We start from the raw sequence: 20,110 nt of genomic DNA, 5'->3' as shown, positions 1-20,110 counted from the left end.
TCCCATTTGAAAGCCTCGATCGCTTTCAACCCTGACTGATCTCTGTTTCTCTGTGAGTAATAAAGCTAAAAGGGGCTCCCCAGGTAAAGAACCTGCCTGCCAATGCAGGAGATGAGGTTCAATCCCTGGGTCAGGAAGATCCCCTGGAGGAGGAAATGGCAACCCACTCCAGTATTCTTGCCTGGGAAATCCCATGGACAGAGAGCCTGGTGGGCTGCAGTCCACGGGGTCCCAGTGAGTCAGACAGGACTGAGCACGCATGTGCAGTAAAGCTAAAAGCCTCAGATGGTGGGAGAGAAACAACCAAGGCAGGAACCCAGGGTGAGCGTGTCTGTAAAGGGGAGGCGGGAGCAGTCCCAGGTCACGAGGGGAGATGGAGGTGGGACGTGTGGAGATGAGGCATCTCTCAGGAAGATGCAAGGATGGCGAGATGGAGCTGCCAGGCCCACGTTGCAGGTGGAGGGCACCTGGTGGGGTTCACAACTGCACGCACAGGTGCAGGCCGAGGGGGCAACTTTTAACCAAGCTTTTCCTTTAAATGTGCACAGAAACGTAAAAACGTATGAAATTAGTGTGTCTGCTGCATGTTGCCACCGTCTGTCTGGTCCCAAGGGGACACATTACGTTGTTAGAAGTTGCTCAAGCCTATCTCATGGGCCTGTGCCATCTTGGGCAGAACACAGAGGGGCTTGTGTGCAGGCCCCTGCCAGGCACTGGGCCCAGGCGGTGGGTTCTCACCTCACTCCTGTCTCCACCGGACTCGGGAGAATCCTGATCCCACCCGAAACACAGGCACAGACAGAGACCCCCACCGCGGCTGCTTCTCATGGCTGCAGAGCTTACAGGAGAGAAGCGGGCTTAGGTCACGATCCACTCATAAAGATGGAAAACCCAGGACTGCATGGGTGTGTCCTTATAAATCTCATCACGCGTCTAGACAGAAAGATGAGCGGTCCACCGGCCCAGTCAGTCTGTGCGTTGATTAGTCTTGTTTCTGAGACATTAACTGCAAACAATTTTCTGAGGATGTGATATTTCACCAATATAGCCTTGAACCTACAGAAATGCCCCAAGACCCCCCGTCCAAGCCATGAGAGCAGGAGGCTGGGGTTCACCTCAACGATCAGCGTTTCGTTGGTTGGCCCAGGAGAGGCTAAGCTCTCAGGCTCCTTGTAGGAACGTCTGTAGTCAAAGGTGGTTCCTGAAAACTTGTACCGGCCAGGCCAGTCCACCGTCCAGTGTCCGTTCAGGTAGTACTTTTTGAGTGCATTTCGCACGGAAATGTAAGAGGTAGATACGTTCATTTCATAGATGCGGATGCTCCGGGCTCCGGAGGGGATGATGACCATCTGGTAATATTCTGGGCAGAGGAAACAGGAGGGGAGAAGGTGGTGTTTCAGCAGTGCAGGGCCAACTCCAGGACCTGTGGCTCTCCACGACCAGCCCTTGGGGATCAGAGTTTGGAACCTGGAGGTCTAGTTTGGCCATCCAGTTCCATGAATCCTATAAAAGAGTTTTTTTTTTTTTTTTAAATTGGAACAGAGCTATTGTAATATTCATGGTTTCTAAGAACTGCTTTAATTGAAATAACCTAGCAACCACTTCTAATCAAAACAGGTTTGAGAAGCAAAGCAGGCCAGGAGTCACATAGGGCTCTCAGGACCCTGCCTATTGGCTATTTTCTCTACATTCCCCTCCTTCCCACCGAGGGTCCCTTTCCGTCTCTGCTCAGCTGGTGGGCAGACCCCACGGGTGGACTCACGGCTGGCACGGTGCTGCTTGGCATAGAGGCCCCTGTGCGTCGTGCAGCTGGAGATGTTACCCTGGCACACGCCGCAGGCATCTTCCGTAGCATCGGAGCCCAGGATGTTGTCACAGCCGACTCTCTGCAGGACCCACGAGGCCACGGGCCATTCATGAAAGACAAGACAACAGGAGCGAAGTCACAAACCTTTTCCCGGAGAGTTGAAAAGTTTCACCAACAGGGACAGTTAACAAATATTTATTGGATACCCAGTATGTGCACTGTGAGACTGTCAAGCTATGCTTCCGTCCAAAGGAGGAGGCCTTCTCGTGGCAAGCACAGCCTGTCCTCTCTGGCACTGCTACACGGCCGTCCTGTCTGGAGCCCTGGGTTACACCTATCGGATTGTCTTGTGGAAGACGTGGGTAAATTTCAGCCCCACGTGAAGAGCCAAGCACAAAGGACAAGCATGTGGCCTCATGGGGGTCCACTGGAATTCACCTCATGCTTTTGGATTGTCTTGTGTAGAGACAAAGAAGGAACGTAGACCATGGGATGATTATTCACCAATTATAGCACATTTGGCTATGGTCTTAGAATTTTAGCAGCTCTTTATAAATTCTATGATGCTTGCTAATCTTACATTTCCTAACAAAAGATATAGGCTACCTAGGTAAAAAAGAAAATCCATTCAGAAATGAAGTAACCAGGGTCCACAACCCCTTGTCTGAAATACCAGGACCAGATACACTGCACAGCTCAGGGTTTTTGGACTGCAGGAAGGTAACTAACATATTATACATAAGATGTGGGGACATAGATGATGTTTGTAAAACTCACACACTGAGTGGGATAAACATAACTGAAGACAGTCTCATCAATTTAAGGCAGCTTTGCAAACAAATAAATTCAAGTTGCTTTATATTATACAGCCAAATAAACTTTCCATTTTGCAGCTCTTTGGACTTTAGAATTATAAATAAGGAATTGTGACAGTGTATCACTAAGAATACATAAAAACAATGAGATATTTAACAAATTGACTAATAATCAGACACGGTGGGTGGAGAGCTGAGCGTTTTGAAGCTGAAAGAGATCTGGACTCTGTGTGTGTGTGTGTGTGTGTGTGTGTGTGTGTGTGTGTGTGTGTTAGTTGCTCAGTTGTGTCTGGTGTCTGACTCTTTGCAACCCCATGGACTGTAGCCTGCCAGGCTCCTGTGTCCATGGGGTTCTCCAGGCAACCCACTGCAGTGGGTTGCCATTCCCGTCTCCCGGGGATCTTCCCCACCCAGGGATGGAACCAGGGTCTCCTGCACTGCAGGCGGATTCTTTACCGTCTGAGCCCCCAGGGAAGCCCTGTGTGCTCTGCTTTAGTCTAATCTCATAGTGCTGGTCCGACTTTACCACAGTCACGGTTTACACTTTTAGAGGAAATCAGATCTGGGACCAGGTCTTTGGACTTCACTGGATACAGATATTGAGTTACTTCCCTGAAAAGCCTGGTATTTGTCATTGCACATAGCCCCCTTCCTTGGTTTATTAATGTAACGAAATGCTCCCCACATCTCACTTCTGCACATGGTGATAAGCTCCGAGCTTTGGGTCCACACAGCAGCCCCTGTTTCCCAGCCCACACCCTGAGTCCCTCTCCAGCAGGAGTGAGGCTGTGATCTCCCCGAGACCCCGCCAGAGCGATGCACTGGCCCCTGGCTCTAAGCTGTCCCTGGCTTCCTTCACTCTGACGCCACCGCCGGGTGACTGCCGTCTGATGCTGTGACTCTGCCAGTCCCCAGTCGCAGTGTCTTTCGCCAAAATGTGAGGGTAAAACCACCCGAGTCTTCCGGCAGCAAACGGCCCTTTGCGAGCACCTCCTCCTCCACTCACCACCAGCGTCCCCCAGCTCCTGCCTGCCTCCGCGTTCTCTGACCACCGAACCCGTTCCTGCAGCCCGTGATTCCTATACCTCCAGCTCCCTCTCCCCGCTTCCCCCACACCCCTCTTGCATCTCCTCCCTTCAGATCTAGCTCCCCTCCCCAGCAGCCCTGCGAGTTTCCCGGGTCCACGTCTAAGAGGGAAGCAGCTTGTCCCTTCTGCGGAGCTCTGCACACACCTCCACTGCCAAGCTGCCTCCTTCTGTGCTCATGGCTTTCTCTCCCTCTGGGCTGTGACAGGGAGGGAAAGGGTGTGGTTTTAGGCGTCTGGTCTCCCTAGCCCCTTACAGGATGCCTGGCACAAAGCGGACCGTTGGGAGATGTTTGTGGAACGAATGAATGATCATTATTACCTCACATATCCCATCTATACAAACATTACGGCTATCCTCCGAGCATGGAGTCCCATCTGTGACTTTATTTGACAAAGAAAAGAAGAAATCAAATCCTTCTGCGATACAGTAGAGTTTGCAGAAGTCCTGATCTTAAAAAGAAATACACACACAAACACAAATAAGAAAGATACTTAAGCTCTGATCACTTTTGCTCTAAATGTTATAGACTATTTTTTTTCTTTTTTTGCCCATAAAAACTCCCACACAATAATACATAGCAAAGACATTTTTACAATTGCCTCTTTCGGCTTCGTTTTTCCTTTCATTTTTAAATTATTTTTTAAAGCTTCACTATTAATTTTTACTCTACTGTGTCCTTTATTGATCCTCATTCTATACACAGTGGTTGGCACATAGCAGGCATTCAATAAACATTTGTTGACTTGAACTACATTACTGCTCAACTATTTTACTAGTATAATTAACTGATCTGTGTAGAAATGCAAAAAATCACTACCATTTTGCAACAATATACAAAATTCTTATAAATAAAGTACAATAAAATAATTGAAATAATCACAAAATTTCTTAATTAGCTACTACATTTACTAAAACACATAATATTTTTAAACTGATAAAGGGAATAACTTTTGGATGAAATCTCCAAAGAATATTGGCTTTTCTTAAAAAATATAATGAATTGCCAAAAATATTGTTACATGGAGAATATAGATTTCATTATGTACTTAAGACTGGAAGATCAAGTTCACACCCTCGCTCGGTAATCCATTTCAAGGATTTATGACTTATATGGCTAATATGAACTTCTGTAGAAAATTTTTTTCCTTTGTTCTCTTCTCAGTAAAGAAGGCAAGAGTTGAGAATAAATATTAAAGAAGGGAACAGTTGATAATAAATATTTTTCTGCCTTAGGAGTTTTCATTGGCCCAATGTTCATACACAAATATGTTCTTTATTGTGAAGGATGAGAGAACCGACTGAATAATGCTAAGAATCAAATTTAACATGTGTTTCCATGATCAATGAACGTATTTACTGAAGACTAGAAAAACCAGAAACAGCACACAGATTTTTTGACCCTCATCTCAAAGTTCTTTCTCCTTTATTCTCCTGCTTCCTTGTTTCTCACTGGCTTAATTTTTACTGAGTTTGGAAGTAATAACCCAACAAAAAAGCCTTGGTGTAAAACTGCTTCAATTTTCCTTCCAGAATTTACTGATTTCATAAACCTCTCACCATGATAACATTATATATATTGAGATAGTTAAAGTAAATGCCAGGTGAGATAAGGCCCAACTTATGTATTCCCCAAGTATTTCCTGATAATATTCTCAGTTCCAAAGAACACGATGATCAGGTGTTCTTTGAATTTATTCTCAAATTATATTACTTGAGCTACTGAGTTCAAGTTATTATAATGATAAGAATAATGCATATTTCTCTCCACCTGGAGAGTAAAATCTTACATACAGTACAAATAAGCTTCTTGGTTTCTAAGTTATAGATCTAACCTTTCCAAATACAGTGTAGTATCTGATTTTCCAAAAGATATGGATATTTTTCTTTCATTTTTCAGCAGTGCTAATCATTCAATGGATGATACACTCATCGCCATATCACCATCAGCTACTGTGATTTGTAATTTTAAAAGAATTGATTCATTATCAATAAATCATGTACTTTGAGTGTTTTATCACCTCTTTAAGGATTCCACAGCACTTTGCACTTACTATCTAGCTTGCTGTTTTTCTGAGCACACAGCTGGTCAGCTTTCAATAAGATGCCTCGGGGCAGGTAGAAAAGCCCTAACAACCAGAACAGAACCTGTGACTGGCCTCACAGTATCCGGTCAACCTGGACCCACTCTACAGACTCTGCAGTTCTTTAAAGGGTGAGGAAGCCGAGGCTGCTGCCAGAAGCAGGATTTGAGATTTACCTTCCACGTGGGTGTACGGCTTCCACTTGTAGAACCATCCTCGGAACCTTTTGCCGTTGAACTCGGCGCACTGCTGGGCGCGAAAGTCGACGCTGTCGTGGGGACACGTGTGACGGTTGCAAAGCTTCAGAGTTCGTGTGGAGCCCACGCAAAACCTGCCTCCATGCGATGGTCTGAAACGTATAGTTCATGGTTAGCAACTTGCCTTAGAACAGCTACTCACACCTCCCTTGGATTAGGCTTGTTAGAGAGAGGGAGCAGGTAATGTTAAGGTATTTACTGTCACCAGTCAAGGAAAGTGCCTTTCTAAGAAGCCCCTTGCACTTGTTACATCTTTACAATATGGGTAGTGTTTTCCTTTTCTTATTGGGTGTATCCTTTGCAATATTGATACAACAGGTTAGAACTTGGAAAACTAGTGGCATGTATTTGCTCATCTCCCTGTAGGAGGCAGGTGGGCACCTCTGTTCTCTGAATTCTAAAAAGCAGAGCATGACTAAGGAAGGGCAGTGGTGAAAAGCAGAAATGAGCCTGAAATTCAACTGCTTCACTCTCCAGATGGCAGCTTCTTTCCACTCCCAGCTTCCTTGTGACAAGGCCAGGACATCAGATGGGGACAGAAGGAGCAGTCATCCTCCGCTGGCTGCAAGGGACAGTAAACACCCCCTTCACCCCTAGAATTCACGCAGACACCCCAGAAGGGGAGCATCCTGCCGAAGCAGGAGACCAGCTGGCTCTCATGCATTGCAGACTGACATAAATCCTCTTACTTGGTATCAACGTAAGTTAAACAAATAAAGGTGCACAATGAGGATTGAGCACCCCTTTCATTCCACTGCACTGCGGTCTGCTTCTAACACCCTTGTCTCCTACATAAGACACAATGAAGCCACACACTGAGCAGGTCAATATATTTGATGAAAAACCAAGGCTTTGTTTCTCTCACTTGAAAAAATTGTTCTTACTGATTCTCACTCATTTGTGTTCTCTACACTTTTCTTAAGACTAATTTCCGTATTTTAGGCAGAACCTTGGTATTTCATGTAAACGTGATTACAATCGAGTTCCTGAATGCTGTTGTCGGTCTGTTACTTTGGGGCCTTCCCTGGTGGCTCAGCGGTAAAGAATCTGCCTGCTAATGCAGGAGAGTTGGGTTCAACTCCTGGGTTGGGAAGATCCCCTTAAGAAGGAAATGGCAACCCACTCGGGTATTTTTGCCTGGGAAGTTCCATGGAGAGAGGAGCCTGGTAGGTCCATGGGGCCGCAAGGGGTTATACATGACTGAGAAGCTGAGCATCCCTGCACTGTTACTTTTGTTGCGGTCAAATAGTTACAAGCGCCTTAAATCATATCACAGAGACATCACTATACAATACATGCCTGAGTGAAAGGGCTTTCTGCCTTGGAATTCTTTTGCAGTAATATGGGAAGTACAGAATTATTTTCACCGAGCTTCCTTCCACATACTCTTTGGGAAGTCTGTCACAGAGAGATGGCTCGCTGGGGAGGAGGGAGGTCTGAGTGCTCACCTGGGGTTTGTGCAGAGCCTGTCCCTGTGCGACACCCCTCCTCCGCAGGTCCTGGAGCAAGGCGACCAGGGAGACCAGTCTGACCAGTGACCGTGAGTGGGCTTGGGGCCTTCGTCCCCGTATTTCACACACTGCCCTCCGCGGCACCACTGAAAATTAAAACGAAAACAAGAACAGTGATCTGACCGTGGGTGGAGACTGGCTTCATCACTACTGCAATGCTCAGCCCTGGAAGCTTGGTAGTATAAGCAGACATCAGTCTCCCTGCCCTCAGGAGCACATATGAAAATACATTTCATGATGCTTTTTTAAAATTGAAGTGTAACTGCTCTACCACGTTGTGTTAGTTTCTGCTGTACCACAATGTGAATCAGCCACATGTATACATATCTCCCCTCCTTCCTGAGCCTCCTTCCCAGACCCTGCCCCTATCGCGCTGAGCTCCCTGGGTTACACAGCAGCTCCCACTAGCTGTCTATTTCACACACGGTAGTGTATATATGTCAATGCTACTTTTCTTTTTTTCTTTCCAAAGTTAGCCTTGTTCTGTAAGTCCGCATGAAGGGAAGATACAGAGAAGACTAGTTTTCAGGCATCTGTCTGAGCTGCTGGAATCTCACACGTGTAGTCAAGTTCTGTTGCAGGATCACGTAGTCCGATTGTTCACCTCTCAGGTGTGTGAACTCTAACCTTCCCTGGCAACAACACGCTCTTCATCTCTTGTCGTCAGAACAGACTGACTGTCGGATGGAAAAGTCCAGCTGGAGGGTCTGTGTGTCTCAACACCTTGTCATTTCCGGCCGACGCTTCGTGCTTTTGCTCCGAAGCACCTGGGCTGGGAGCCTGGAGGCTTTAAGTGACGCCTGTCAGAGGTCACACAGCTTTCCGAGGACATGAAACAACCCACACAGGGCTCCACCTGTCCCAGGGAGGCCGGGGATGCTATCAGCCCCCCTTCCTCCAGAGAAGTGCCCATTGATGTTATTCTGCTAAAGTCCCTGTGGTTTCTTCACTTGCACCACGTGCAAAACCTACACAAGAGTGGGTTGCGTTCAGTGGCCTTGGTTTTCTCACTGATGAACTCGTGCAGTGGGCACAGTCGGCATCCTGATGCAAACACGGTGTAGGAGACTAGAAAATAATAGTTTTAGGAAGGCAAAAACAGCCTATCAATATTGATATGGTCGCTGAGAGCAGCTTGTGATTCCTTCTCGTACTTGGTGTCTACTGGATACATTCGACCTGAGATGCAGAAAGCGCTGGGTTTTAAAGTCACTTGGATAATTCCTCTGTCAAGTCATGGTTAAGCCAATACCTTGACTTAAAGCCTAAATGGGACTTGTTTAGGTTAAATTATTTCATTTTTCTTGGGATTCTTATAAATTACTTTAATGAAATTTGGTCTAGTTTTATTTTAAAATGACGAAGAGTTTATATGACATAAGGATTTGTTTTAAAATGACATAAAGAATCAGAGATCAAATTGCCAACATCCATTCGATCATAGAAAAAGCAAGAGAATTCCAGAAAAACATCTACTTCTGCTTAATTGACTATGCTAAAGCCTTTGACTGTGTGGATCACATCAAACTGGACAGTTCTTCAAGAGATGGGAATACCAGACCAGCTTACCTGCCTCCTGAGAAAGCTGTATGCAGGTCAAGAAGCAACAGTCAGAAACAGACATGGAACTACAGACTGGTTCCAAATTGGGAAAGGAGTACATCAAGGCTGTATATTGTCACCCCGCTTAATTAACTTATATGCAGAGTACATCATGCAAAATGCCAGGCTGGATGAAGCACAAACTGGAATCAAGATTGTTGGGAGAAATATCAATAACCTCAGATATGCAGATGACACCACCCTTATGGCAGAAAGTGAAGAAGAACTAAAGAACCTCTTGATGACGGTGAAAGAGGAGAGTGAAAAAGCTGGCTTAAAACTCAGCATTCAAAAAATGAAGATCATGGCATCCGGTTCCATCACTTCATGCCAAATAGATGGGGAAACAATGGAGACAGTAACAGAGTTTATTTTCTTGGGCTCCAGAATCATTGCAGATGGTGACTGCAGCCATGAAATTAAAAGACACTTGCTCCTTGGAAAGAAAGTTATGAAAAACCTAGACAATGTATTAAAAAGCAGAGACATTAGTTTTCCAACAAAGGTCCATAGAATCAAAACTATGATTTTTCCAGGAGTCAGGTATGGATGTGAGTGTTGGACCATAAAGAAGGCTGAGCATTGAAGAACTGATGCTTTTGAACTGTGGTGTTAGAGAAGACTCTTGAGAGTCCCTTGGACTGCAAGGAGATCAAATCAGTCCTGAAGGAAGTCAGTCCTGAATATTCACTGGAAAGACTGATGCTGAAGCGGAATCTCCAATCCTTTGGCCACATGATGCGATGAGCCAACTCATTAGAAAAGACCCTGATTTGGGGGAAGACTGAAGGCAGGAAGGGAAGGGATGACAGAGGATGTGATGGTTAGACAGCATCACTAACTCGATGGACATGAGTTTAAGCAAGCTCTGGGAGATGGTGAAGGACAGGGAAGCCTGGTGTGCTGCAGTCCAGGGATCACAAAGAGTCGGACATGACCGAGCAACTGAACAACAAAGGGTTTGTGTAATGTTTTTCTGAAACTTGGAGTTTATTCTTTTATTTTTTGACATAAGCAAATAATGTAGATTAATTGTTCCTTTTCTTTCACAAATGACTCCATGTTACTAACATCTTTATCCATTCTCTTTTTTTCATTTAACTCTATATTTTGTAGTTCATTCCACAGAAGAAGGTAGACACATCCCTCACTCCTTTGTTGCAGCAACAAAACATTCCAGTAAGTGTGTTTCCAATCCGTGTCCTTCTGATGAACACTTGCGTCATTTCCAGTCTTCTGCTTTGATAATCATTGCTTCAATAATTGCATTGCAAAAAACAGCACTTTTTTGCTGTTTTTGTCAGAGTGTCCTTTTGTAAAATTGAAGTGCAGTTGATTCACAACGCTCCGCTAGTTTCAGAGGTATGGCAAGGTGATTCAGTTATACTTACACAAATATGTATTTTTTCAGATTCGTTTCCCTTGTAGGTTATTATACAGCATTTAATGTAGTTCCCCGTGCGGTAAAGTAGGTCCTCGCTGTCTCCTTTATGTATAGTGATGCGCATCTCTTAAGCCCGCACTCCTACTTTATTCCCCTTTGGTTACCATACGTTGTTTCCTCTCTCTGTGAGTCTGTTTCTGTTTCGTGTATAAATCCATTTGCATCCTTTTTTAGACTCCACAAATAAGTGATATCATACGATATTTGTCTTTCTCTGCCTGGCTGACTTCACTTAGTATGATAATGTCTAGGTCCATCCACGTTGCTGCAAATGCCATTGTTTGATTCCTTTTGATGGCTGAGAAATATTCCATTTATACATGTACCACATCTTCTTTATCCATTCAGCTGTTGAGGGATATTTAGGTTGCTCTCATATCTTGGCTACTGTAACTAGTGCTGTTACGGACATATGGGGGCAGGTATCTTTTCCAATTATCCTTCTCTCTGGATATATGACCAAGATTATCCTTAAGGGACTATTCTTAAAAATTACTTTTAAAAGGCTATTTTTTGTGAATTTGAGGAGAAGCCACTACATCTTCTCCCAAGAAAGTTGCATGTAGACACACAAATATAAACATGCACGCATACAGTTTTGAGGATAATTTCTCACAGGTTGCAGACCTGTGCAGCTGGTGAGTGAGGTGGTCAGCGTAACATCCTTATGTTAAGTAGACACACAAAATGTTTGAAGAAGCACTGGTTATATTTCTAAGAACCATCCCATTTGGTCACAGTGTTATATTTTATCGATGACTTGAAAGAAGGCTTTCTCTTGGGTAGTGTGATATCACCGTGAAGCACACATCCTGTTGTGATGCTGACCACGCAATCTGCTGTCACTCTGAAACCCAGTACAGACAGGGAAGCAGCATAATGAGTCATGAAAATTGATGCCCTGGAGGGGAAAACGAGCCCCACATATCAACTCAGCTAGGTGCATGACCTGGGCACTGACTCAGGTGCCCTGAGCCTGCCCGTCCTCCTCTGAGCATCAGGCATGATGGAAACCACCAGACTGAGTTGTTCCAGGGACCCAAGGTAATGACCCAGTCCTTGTACCAAACGTAATCACAAAGTGAGACCTGGTTTAATTTTACATTAGGGATCACCGAAGAACCAGAATCTGCTTTGGCATGCATCCAGGCTGTGGTCCTCATCCCCTTGCTATGGATTTCTCATGGTGCAAGCACAGGGAACCCAGTGTCTTTTTCCTGGAAGAGTTCTTGGGTCTATAGTGGGGGCTACCGTAGGTTTACCCTCTGGATGCTTGTGGGGATTCAATGTATATAATGCTCTAAGGACAGCTCTTGTCACTAAAAGATGCACTGTCCACTGGTCAGGTGTACCTGCTTGCATGTCCACCCAGAGCCTCACTGTTGTAGCCAGTGGAGGGGAATAGGCTCCCATTCAGGAGAGAGATGTACAGAAGCTGAAGAGCTATTGTTAGTTATCTAGAACATACCCACTGCTCTGGAATACCCCAAAGTACTGGGACACTGACTTTCGGTAATGCTCGCTTCTCAGTACACCTCATGGACACCTGTAGACCAGTGATGCACAAAGACACACAACTAACATCAAAGAAGCTTTTACAGGGGCTCTGATGCTTGTCCCATCCTGGCCACTGGGAACCCACGAGATTTTAGGCAGAACACTTAATGCCATGCAATTTGTAAGGATCTATTCTGGCTTAATATGCGCTAATTCTTTTCAATTTGAAGGAAAAAAGCTCTATTTGGAAACATAAGGAAAAAAAAATACCAATGAAAATCAGCAACAGAGGATGACATGGTTGGATGCCATCACTGACTCAATGGACATCAGTTTAAGCAAACTCCAGGAGATAGTGAAGGATAAGGGAGGCCGGTACGTACTGCAGTCCCTGGGGTCCCAAAGAGTCAGACACAACTCAGAAACTGAACAACAACAATTGTGCTTTCAAGGTAAACAGAATGTAATGATAATATAGTGGTGGCACCAGAGTTATTACATCACCCCAGAAAAATAGTAGATTTTAAAGAAAGCAGGCTGCCTGGAGAGCCAAGCCATACTGGTGTGCACCATCACCAGGGCAACAATGGGAGGGCTACCAATCTTTCAAGAAATCGGCATAATTTTGAAAACTTTGCAATCAACCATGTGCAGGGAGTCATGATCACCTGCAGCTTAAAGCTCAGGTAAATTGCCTGGTTAAAGTGTCACTCAGTTGTGTCCAACTCTTTGGGACCCCATGGACTGTAGCCCACCAAGCTCCTCCGTTCATGGACTTCTCCAGGCAAGAACACTGGAGTGGGTAGCCATTTCCTTCTCCGGGGGATCTTCCTGACCCAGGGATACAACCTGGATCTCCTGCATCCTGGGCAGCTTCTTTGCCATCTACGCCACCAGGGAAGCCCAAGTCCCCTGGTGTCCTGTGGCAACCGGTATTTCTACATTGCAGCACCTCGGCAAACGCATTTCCTCTTTTGAGATACTGTTGTTCAGTTGTCAAGTCATGTCTGACTCTTTGCAACCCTATAGACTGCGGCATTCCAGGCTTCCCTGCCTTTCACCATCTCCCTGAGTTTGCTCAAGTTCATGTCCACTGGATGCCGTCCGGCCATTTTATCCTCTGTCACTCTCTTCTCCTTCTGCCTTTTGAGAAACTAAAGGCATTCTTATTAGACTCTTTTGTTATGGATTAGTTTACTGCTGTCTATATCACTAGACAGATTTAAGTATCAATCCCACCCTTGGAAAGTCTGAAAATAAAGCATAATAACACGTGTAGGATGAATGGTTCTTAGGTGCTATTCCTAGGCAAATTTACCTCATTTCTCTTCATTTTCTCAGTCAGCATTGCAATAATTTAACCCAAAAGCATGTTAACATTGTTTCTTAATACTGTAAATCCTTTCTTTCTGTACTCACATTTAAATATGTTTATAGTGTAACAAAGTTTAGTTCAGACTTTAAATGTACTAAATCAATAATATTCAGCCATATGTTTCCCTTTTGTACTTGTTAGCATCACTAAAAATTTCAGATACATAGAAGAAAAAATGGTTAAGGTGACAATTTGGTTCTGACATATTTCTATCTTTTTCAGTAGCCTTTTATAGTCTGAAAAATATAATCGCACAGCTTAAATAAAAAGAATTAAAATATTACTCTTGAGCATTAAGAGAATTTAATTTTCAGTTTTAATGACAGAATTGTCATTGTCTCCCGGTTAGTAATGAACTTGCCATCTTATGAATTTTCTCTTTTCCCCAGGACAGCATCTTATTTTCCCAGGAGCAGTAGTCAAAAGGCTCTGTTCCACAGTCTTCAATGGATGCTCTGAGGCTTTATCAGAACTACTGAACACTAGTTCTTTGTATGATTATAAGGTAGTCGAGAGTTTAACATTCCCCCTCATTAAACAGAATCAACCATCACTTGTTGCCTGACATCAGTGTCTAGTAACTGCAGGAATCTCATCAATGCATCACTAGAAAAGTGAGAAGAGGAGTCAGTCCTCTTCATAGAATTAATATAAATTAAGCAATCTTTCGACATAGTATCAGTTCAGTTCAGTTGCTCAGTTGTACCAGATAGGAACATTGAGATCAGGAAGACAGGCTCAGAAATACAAGACAAAAGGAAGAAGGATGCATGGCTGAGAGGCTGACGTCTGAATATGACGTCTGTACCTAAGGTGAGCTTCTTACCATGTCATGCCCACAAGTAGTGCCTTCTGCAGCGGGCATGAATTTAGTCTCACATTTCCGTCCTATCCGGTGGCACCACAGGGCTTTACAGATATCCTAAAATGGAAAGACGGTCATTAGTATTAGAAACGGTCCACACAGCTGTCATAAAATGTTGTCATTGTTTAGTTGTTAAGTCATGTGTGCCTCTTTTGCCACCCTAGGGACTGTAGCCTGCCAGGCTCCTGAGTCCATGGAATCTTGCAGGCAAGAACACTGGAGTGCGTTGCCATTTCCTCTTTCAGGGGATCTTCCTAACCCACGGATCAAATCTGCACCTCTTGCTTTGGTAAGTGGGTTCTTTACCGCTGAGATACCTGGAAAGCCCAGTATCACTGAAAAGTTTAAGGGACAAACAACTGATATAAATTAAAAGCTAAAGTCTACTCAGGAGTAGGTACACATAGTAGACTAATGACCCAGAAGTCTCATGTTCTAGACATGGTCCAACTTCATTCTATCCCCGAAGCTCTATTTATTTATATTAGCAGTAGCAGCATTCATCATACATTTAACAAAATTATACTTCCTAAGTTAAAAATAAAATATGCTTAATCCAGACACTGAAGAAAAGTACAAATAAGAAAAAATTAAGAAATTAAAAACTAACAACACATAACATTTTATAATTCACCCTTGCTCCTACCTTGCACTAACCTCTGCAACTCTGAACCCTCATTTCCATGTCAAAGATGACTATGCAACTTGCTGTCATCTCCCTTTCTCTAGGCAGCCATCCATTCATTCATTTACCCACCCATCCACCAACCCCAAATCTTTAATGAAAGTCTAGAATGTGCCAGGTATCTAGCTAGGCATGGGGTTCCAGAAGCAATATGACCAGACCTACTCTCTCAAGAATGGTCTTAGAGGGAGTAGATCAGGTGTAAATCACCATTGGTGCACATAAGAAGAGGTTCCCCTGCTACAAGGGAAAGAACATGGTGCAGGGTGGGCTCGCCATTAGAAAAGAGCTTCGCCTGAAGGACCCAGGAAAGGAGTGGGAGAAGATGGACAGATGAGTCAACTCTTCAGATCAAGTCTCACTCTTTCCGAAGAGAAGGAATGAAGGGTTCATGCAAAGAAAGATGAGAAAGGACAATGGCATGTGCAGAGGAAGGAAGCCCACATGGCTGGTTTGTGAGCAGAATAAAACAAGAGCTGAGGTTTAGTCACAATAAAAAGCCTCTCCAACTGTAAGAAATTATTTATGCTTTTAGATCCAAAGGAACATCTTACTGAAGGGTAGACTGTGGGGGTCACGAAATGATGAGACCTTCAGGAAAGCTGGTGGGGGCTGCAGTGCACGTAACGAAAACATTTCTTAAATGATCTCTACAACTGTTCTCAATACTTGAACCAGTGCTGCACTATTTCCCAAGACATTTAATATCTGCATCTATGGCGAAATGGTCTGGACCTAACAGAAGCAGAAGATATTAAGAAGAGGTGGCAAGAATACACGGAAGAACTGTACAAAAAAGATCTTCATGACCTGGATAATCACGATGGTGTGATCACTCATCTAGAGCCAGACATCCTGGAATGTGAAGTCAAGTGGGCCTTAGAAAGCATCACTATGAACAAAGCTAGTGGAGGTGATGGAATTCCAGTGGAGCTGTTTCAAATCCTGAAAGATGATGCTCTGAAAGTGTTGCACTCAATATGCCAGCAAATTTGGAAACCTCAGCAGTGGCCACAAGACTGGAAAAGGTCAGTTTTCATTCCAATCCCAAAGAAAGGCAATGCCAAAGAATGCTCAAAATACCACACAATTGCACTCATCTCACATGCTAGTAAAGTAATGCTCAAAATTCTCCAAGCCAAGCTTCAACAGTATGTGAACTGTGAACTCCCTGATGTTCAAGCTGGTTTTAGAAAAGGCAGAGGAACCAGAGAGCAAATTGCCAACATCCGCTGGATCATGGAAAAAGCAAGAGAGTTCCAGAAAAACATCTATTTCTGCTTTATTGACTATGCCAAAGCCTTTGACTGTGTGGATCACAATAAACTGGAAAATTATGAGAAAGATGGGAATACCAGACCACCTGACCTGCCTCTTGAGAAATCTGTATGCAGGTCAGGAAGCAACAGTTAGAACTGGACATGGAACAACAGACTGGTTCCAAATAGGAAAAGGAGTACGTCAAGGCTTTATATTGTCACCCTGCTTATTTAACTTCTATGTAGAGTACATCATGAGAAACGCTGGGCTGGAAGAAACACAAGCTGGAATCAAGATTGCCGGGAGAAATATCAATAACCTCAGATATGCAGATGACAACACCCTTATGGCAGAAAGTGAAGAGGAACTCAAAAGCCTCTTGATGAAAGTGAAAGAGGAGAGTGAAAAAGTTGGCTTAAAGCTCAACATTCAGAAAACGAAGATCATGGCATCTGGTCCCATCACTTCATGGGAAATAGATGGGGAAACAGTGGAAACAGTGTCAGACTTTATTTTTTGGGGTTCCAAAATCCCTGCAGATGGTGACTGCAGCCATGAAATTAAAAGACGCTTACTCCTTGGAAGAAAAGTTATGACCAACCTAGATGGCATATTCAAAAGCAGAGACACTACTTTGCCGACTAAGGTCCGTCTAGTCAAGGCTATGGTTTTTCCTGTGGTTATGTATGGATGTGAGAGTGGGACTGTGTAGAAGGCTGAGCGCCGAAGAATTGATGCTTTTGAACTGTGGTGTTGGAGAAGACTCTTGAGAGTCCCTTGGACTGCAAGGAGACTCAACCAGTCCATTCTGAAGGAGATCAGCCCTGGGATATCTTTGGAAGGAATGATGCTAAAGCTGAAACTCCAGTACTTTGGCCACCTCATGCGAAGAGTGGACTCATTGGAAAAGACTCTGATGCTGGGAGGGATTGGCGGCAGGAGGAAAAGGGGACAACTGAGGATGAGATGGCTGGATGGCATCACTGACTCGATGGACATGAGTCTGAGTGAACTCCGGGAGTTGGTAATGGACAGGGAGGCCTGGCGTGCTGCGATTCATAGGGTCGCAAAGAGTCGGACACGACTGAGCGATTGAACTGAACTGAACTGACGGCGCTTCCTGTTATAAAGAAAATGCAACACAGCAAAACTTCCACATGGTTCTGTCTGAAAGATGGCGTTTCACGCCGTCTGTGCCTCTACTTCCTGTTTCAGCGATGCTGGAGATGAGCTCACACGAGGCTTTCTGCCTTGTATGAGTGAGTGATTGAAAGATTTCCCTTTTAGCAATCCAGATGGATTTTACCTTCACAAAACTTAATTCTGAAATCTCCATAAATTTATTCATTATATATTTGACAGTTAAAGTAGTTGTTAAAGACCCCCCCAGCTCCCCAACCCCCACCCCGCTTGTGTCTCAAGACAGGTTTTCAGAACATGGAATTCTAAGAAGCTTTTGCTGTTTTAATTTGGGTATCAATTCATTGCTTTTATTTTGAGTTGTTCGTAGTAACCTCCTACGGTTACAATCACGGTGCTGTTAAATTGTCTTTTCTCTGGAGCCTGGCAGAATCATGACGTGGTGCTGGGGCAAACGTGTGACGCCTGGTGGGCAGTGTTGCGCCTGGTTCTCATGACATTAATTAGCATGCTGCATTAATTAGCATGGGGTCTCTGTTCGTGGCCGGAATGGAGTGTTTAGAGATCAGAGCCATAAGAAGACCTAAAGGCATCCATAACATCAGGGGGCTGGGTGTCTGTAAGTCTCCAAAGGGACAACTAGGAAGGTCTGTTTGCACGGATGACATCGTGACAGAAAACCAGGATACAAATAGAACTTCCTTAAAATCGGAACTCGTGGACCCAGGCTCAAGGTCGGTGTGGAAATATGACAAATCACACACAGATTGCAGACAGTGGTGCAGGGGACGGGTACCTGCCCTGGGGTGACCTACTGATTCAGGCGGCTGGGCAAGCACAAGCAAAGGGAAGGACACACAGATGGATTAAGTGCATGATAACGGAATGGTTAGCTCCTATGGCTGGGTTAGCAGGAGACGGACATAGAGGCCCAGGGGAGGGTTTGGGCTTCTGAGAAGGTATCTGGTGTGAATTGGGCAGGACAGATTGGGCAGGCAGAACCCGGGTATCCTCCTTTTATGTAGCTGCCCATCAACTTGTCCCGGGGGCCACATGAAGTGTCCGAGGTCCTGTGCCCGCCTCAGGGCTTGGCACCCGACAGGCACCAAAGTCATGCCAGTGTCCTTTCTCGACTCCAGTCCTGAGGAGATGTGAGCTCACTTCCAGTTCCCAGCCTGGTTCATGGCTGTGGCTGGAGGGAGCCAATGCTGCTAATTCCTGGGGCGGTTTCGGAGATGATGGAAGAGGGTAAAATAAATGGGGCTTTAAAATGTTAAATTATTTTTATGTTTTTGTCATCGATACCTGGAACAGTGCTTAGCACCTGGCTGGCTTTCAATAAATGCTTTCTGAGTGAGTCAAACATCTGTTAGTTTGTTTCTGTGGAAACGCTGGACAGAGTGAGCAGAAACTTCTTTAGTGTAAAATGATCATAATGGTGATCAGTGAATTGTGATCAGGAAAACATCTAAGATGATTTAGGAGGGTGACCTTATGATATGAAAATACTACACTGAGACTACTGCTAAAAGTATTTTCGTATTTTCATAGTCTTCTTACATGATAGTTTTGGGAAACATTCTGAAGAATATAGACATATAGATGCAAGATACTAATGAAAGTGACGGTTTTTAACTTTTTTAAGTAAGAAGCTCCCATGTAGAGGAGGCTGGTGGCCGTCAGCGCACCACTAAATCATATGATGTGTCTCTTCTTCAGCCTGTGCCCAGTTTATGCCATCTGTGTATTTCAGCCCCGTACTTCAAATAGCTCAGTCCCCAGTTCTAGGCCCCCAGGTAGACATAAATCAATTACAAGAGCCTTGAAATATATAATTCATGTTATTGTGTTCTAACATGTCAGAAAGTATTTGAGGCTTTGGTGTCTTTATGTAAATGCTGTCCACTTAATAACAATGTGACATTCTATCCTGGAAAACAAATAGAAACCCTAGTATCTCAAATGATGTTTATTTTGTTATCCAAACAACTCAAATCCAATTACTCCCTCTTGGTTTTTATCATATTTTGACTTTACTGCTAACTTCTGGATTAAGTACAAGGGTGGCATTAAACTAGCATTATGATCATTACATTCTTAATAAAATTTTAGGGTCCTCTTGGAACAAGATACTATTAAATAATGGTTCCAGGGATAGGAATGTGGAATGCAATAAATGCTGGAGGGGGTGGGGACAGGCACGGTGGCAAGGGGGCGTCCCAATTTACCAACAGTACCCAGGACACTAAGGTGATCAAATTTCCAATTCTCACATGCTGCACCTCAGATTGTTAGTTCAGGACACCAAGCAATGTTGATGAAGCAGAATAGGAACTTAACAAAGACACAGTGTTCAAAGTAACTAAAAATGGTATAGATGATCCTATTGGCAAAGCAGAGATAGAAAGAACAAATGGATGAGCACCGAAGCGGGAAAGGGAGCTGGATGAACTGGGAGGTTGGGACTGACACACACATTGCTGATACTGAGCAAGTATAGTTTCACTTTCATAAAACAGGCAACTAATGAGAACCTGTAAGACTCTGATGCTGGGAAAGGTTGGGGGCAGGAGGAGAAGGGGACGACCGAGGATGAGATGGCTGGATGGCATCACCGACTCGATGGACATGAGTCTGAGTGAACTCCGGGAGTTGGTGATGGACAGGGAGGCCTGGCGTGCTG

General features: G+C 44.3%; 1 protein-coding gene across 1 annotated transcript in view; it reads right to left on the bottom strand.

The window, feature by feature from the left end:
* The window catches only part of ADAMTS16 (ADAM metallopeptidase with thrombospondin type 1 motif 16), a 190,711-nt gene that overhangs the window by 78,461 nt on the left and 92,140 nt on the right, over positions 1-20,110 (bottom strand). Inside the window, exons 11-16 of the mRNA XM_040262379.1 lie at positions 14,304-14,399; positions 7,497-7,645; positions 5,968-6,140; positions 4,029-4,159; positions 1,763-1,886; positions 1,116-1,360 (exon numbers count right to left, since the gene is read on the bottom strand). Of these exons, the coding sequence (XP_040118313.1) occupies positions 1,116-1,360; positions 1,763-1,886; positions 4,029-4,159; positions 5,968-6,140; positions 7,497-7,645; positions 14,304-14,399 (918 nt within the window). The remainder of the gene's footprint in view (positions 1-1,115; positions 1,361-1,762; positions 1,887-4,028; positions 4,160-5,967; positions 6,141-7,496; positions 7,646-14,303; positions 14,400-20,110) is intronic.

This window comes from Oryx dammah, unplaced genomic scaffold, assembly GCF_014754425.2.
Source record: "Oryx dammah isolate SB20612 unplaced genomic scaffold, SCBI_Odam_1.1 HiC_scaffold_20, whole genome shotgun sequence".
NCBI classification, from domain to species: domain Eukaryota; kingdom Metazoa; phylum Chordata; class Mammalia; order Artiodactyla; family Bovidae; genus Oryx; species Oryx dammah.
Note: the sequence above shows the minus strand (reverse complement) of the source record. Positions and strands in the feature narration are given on the sequence as shown.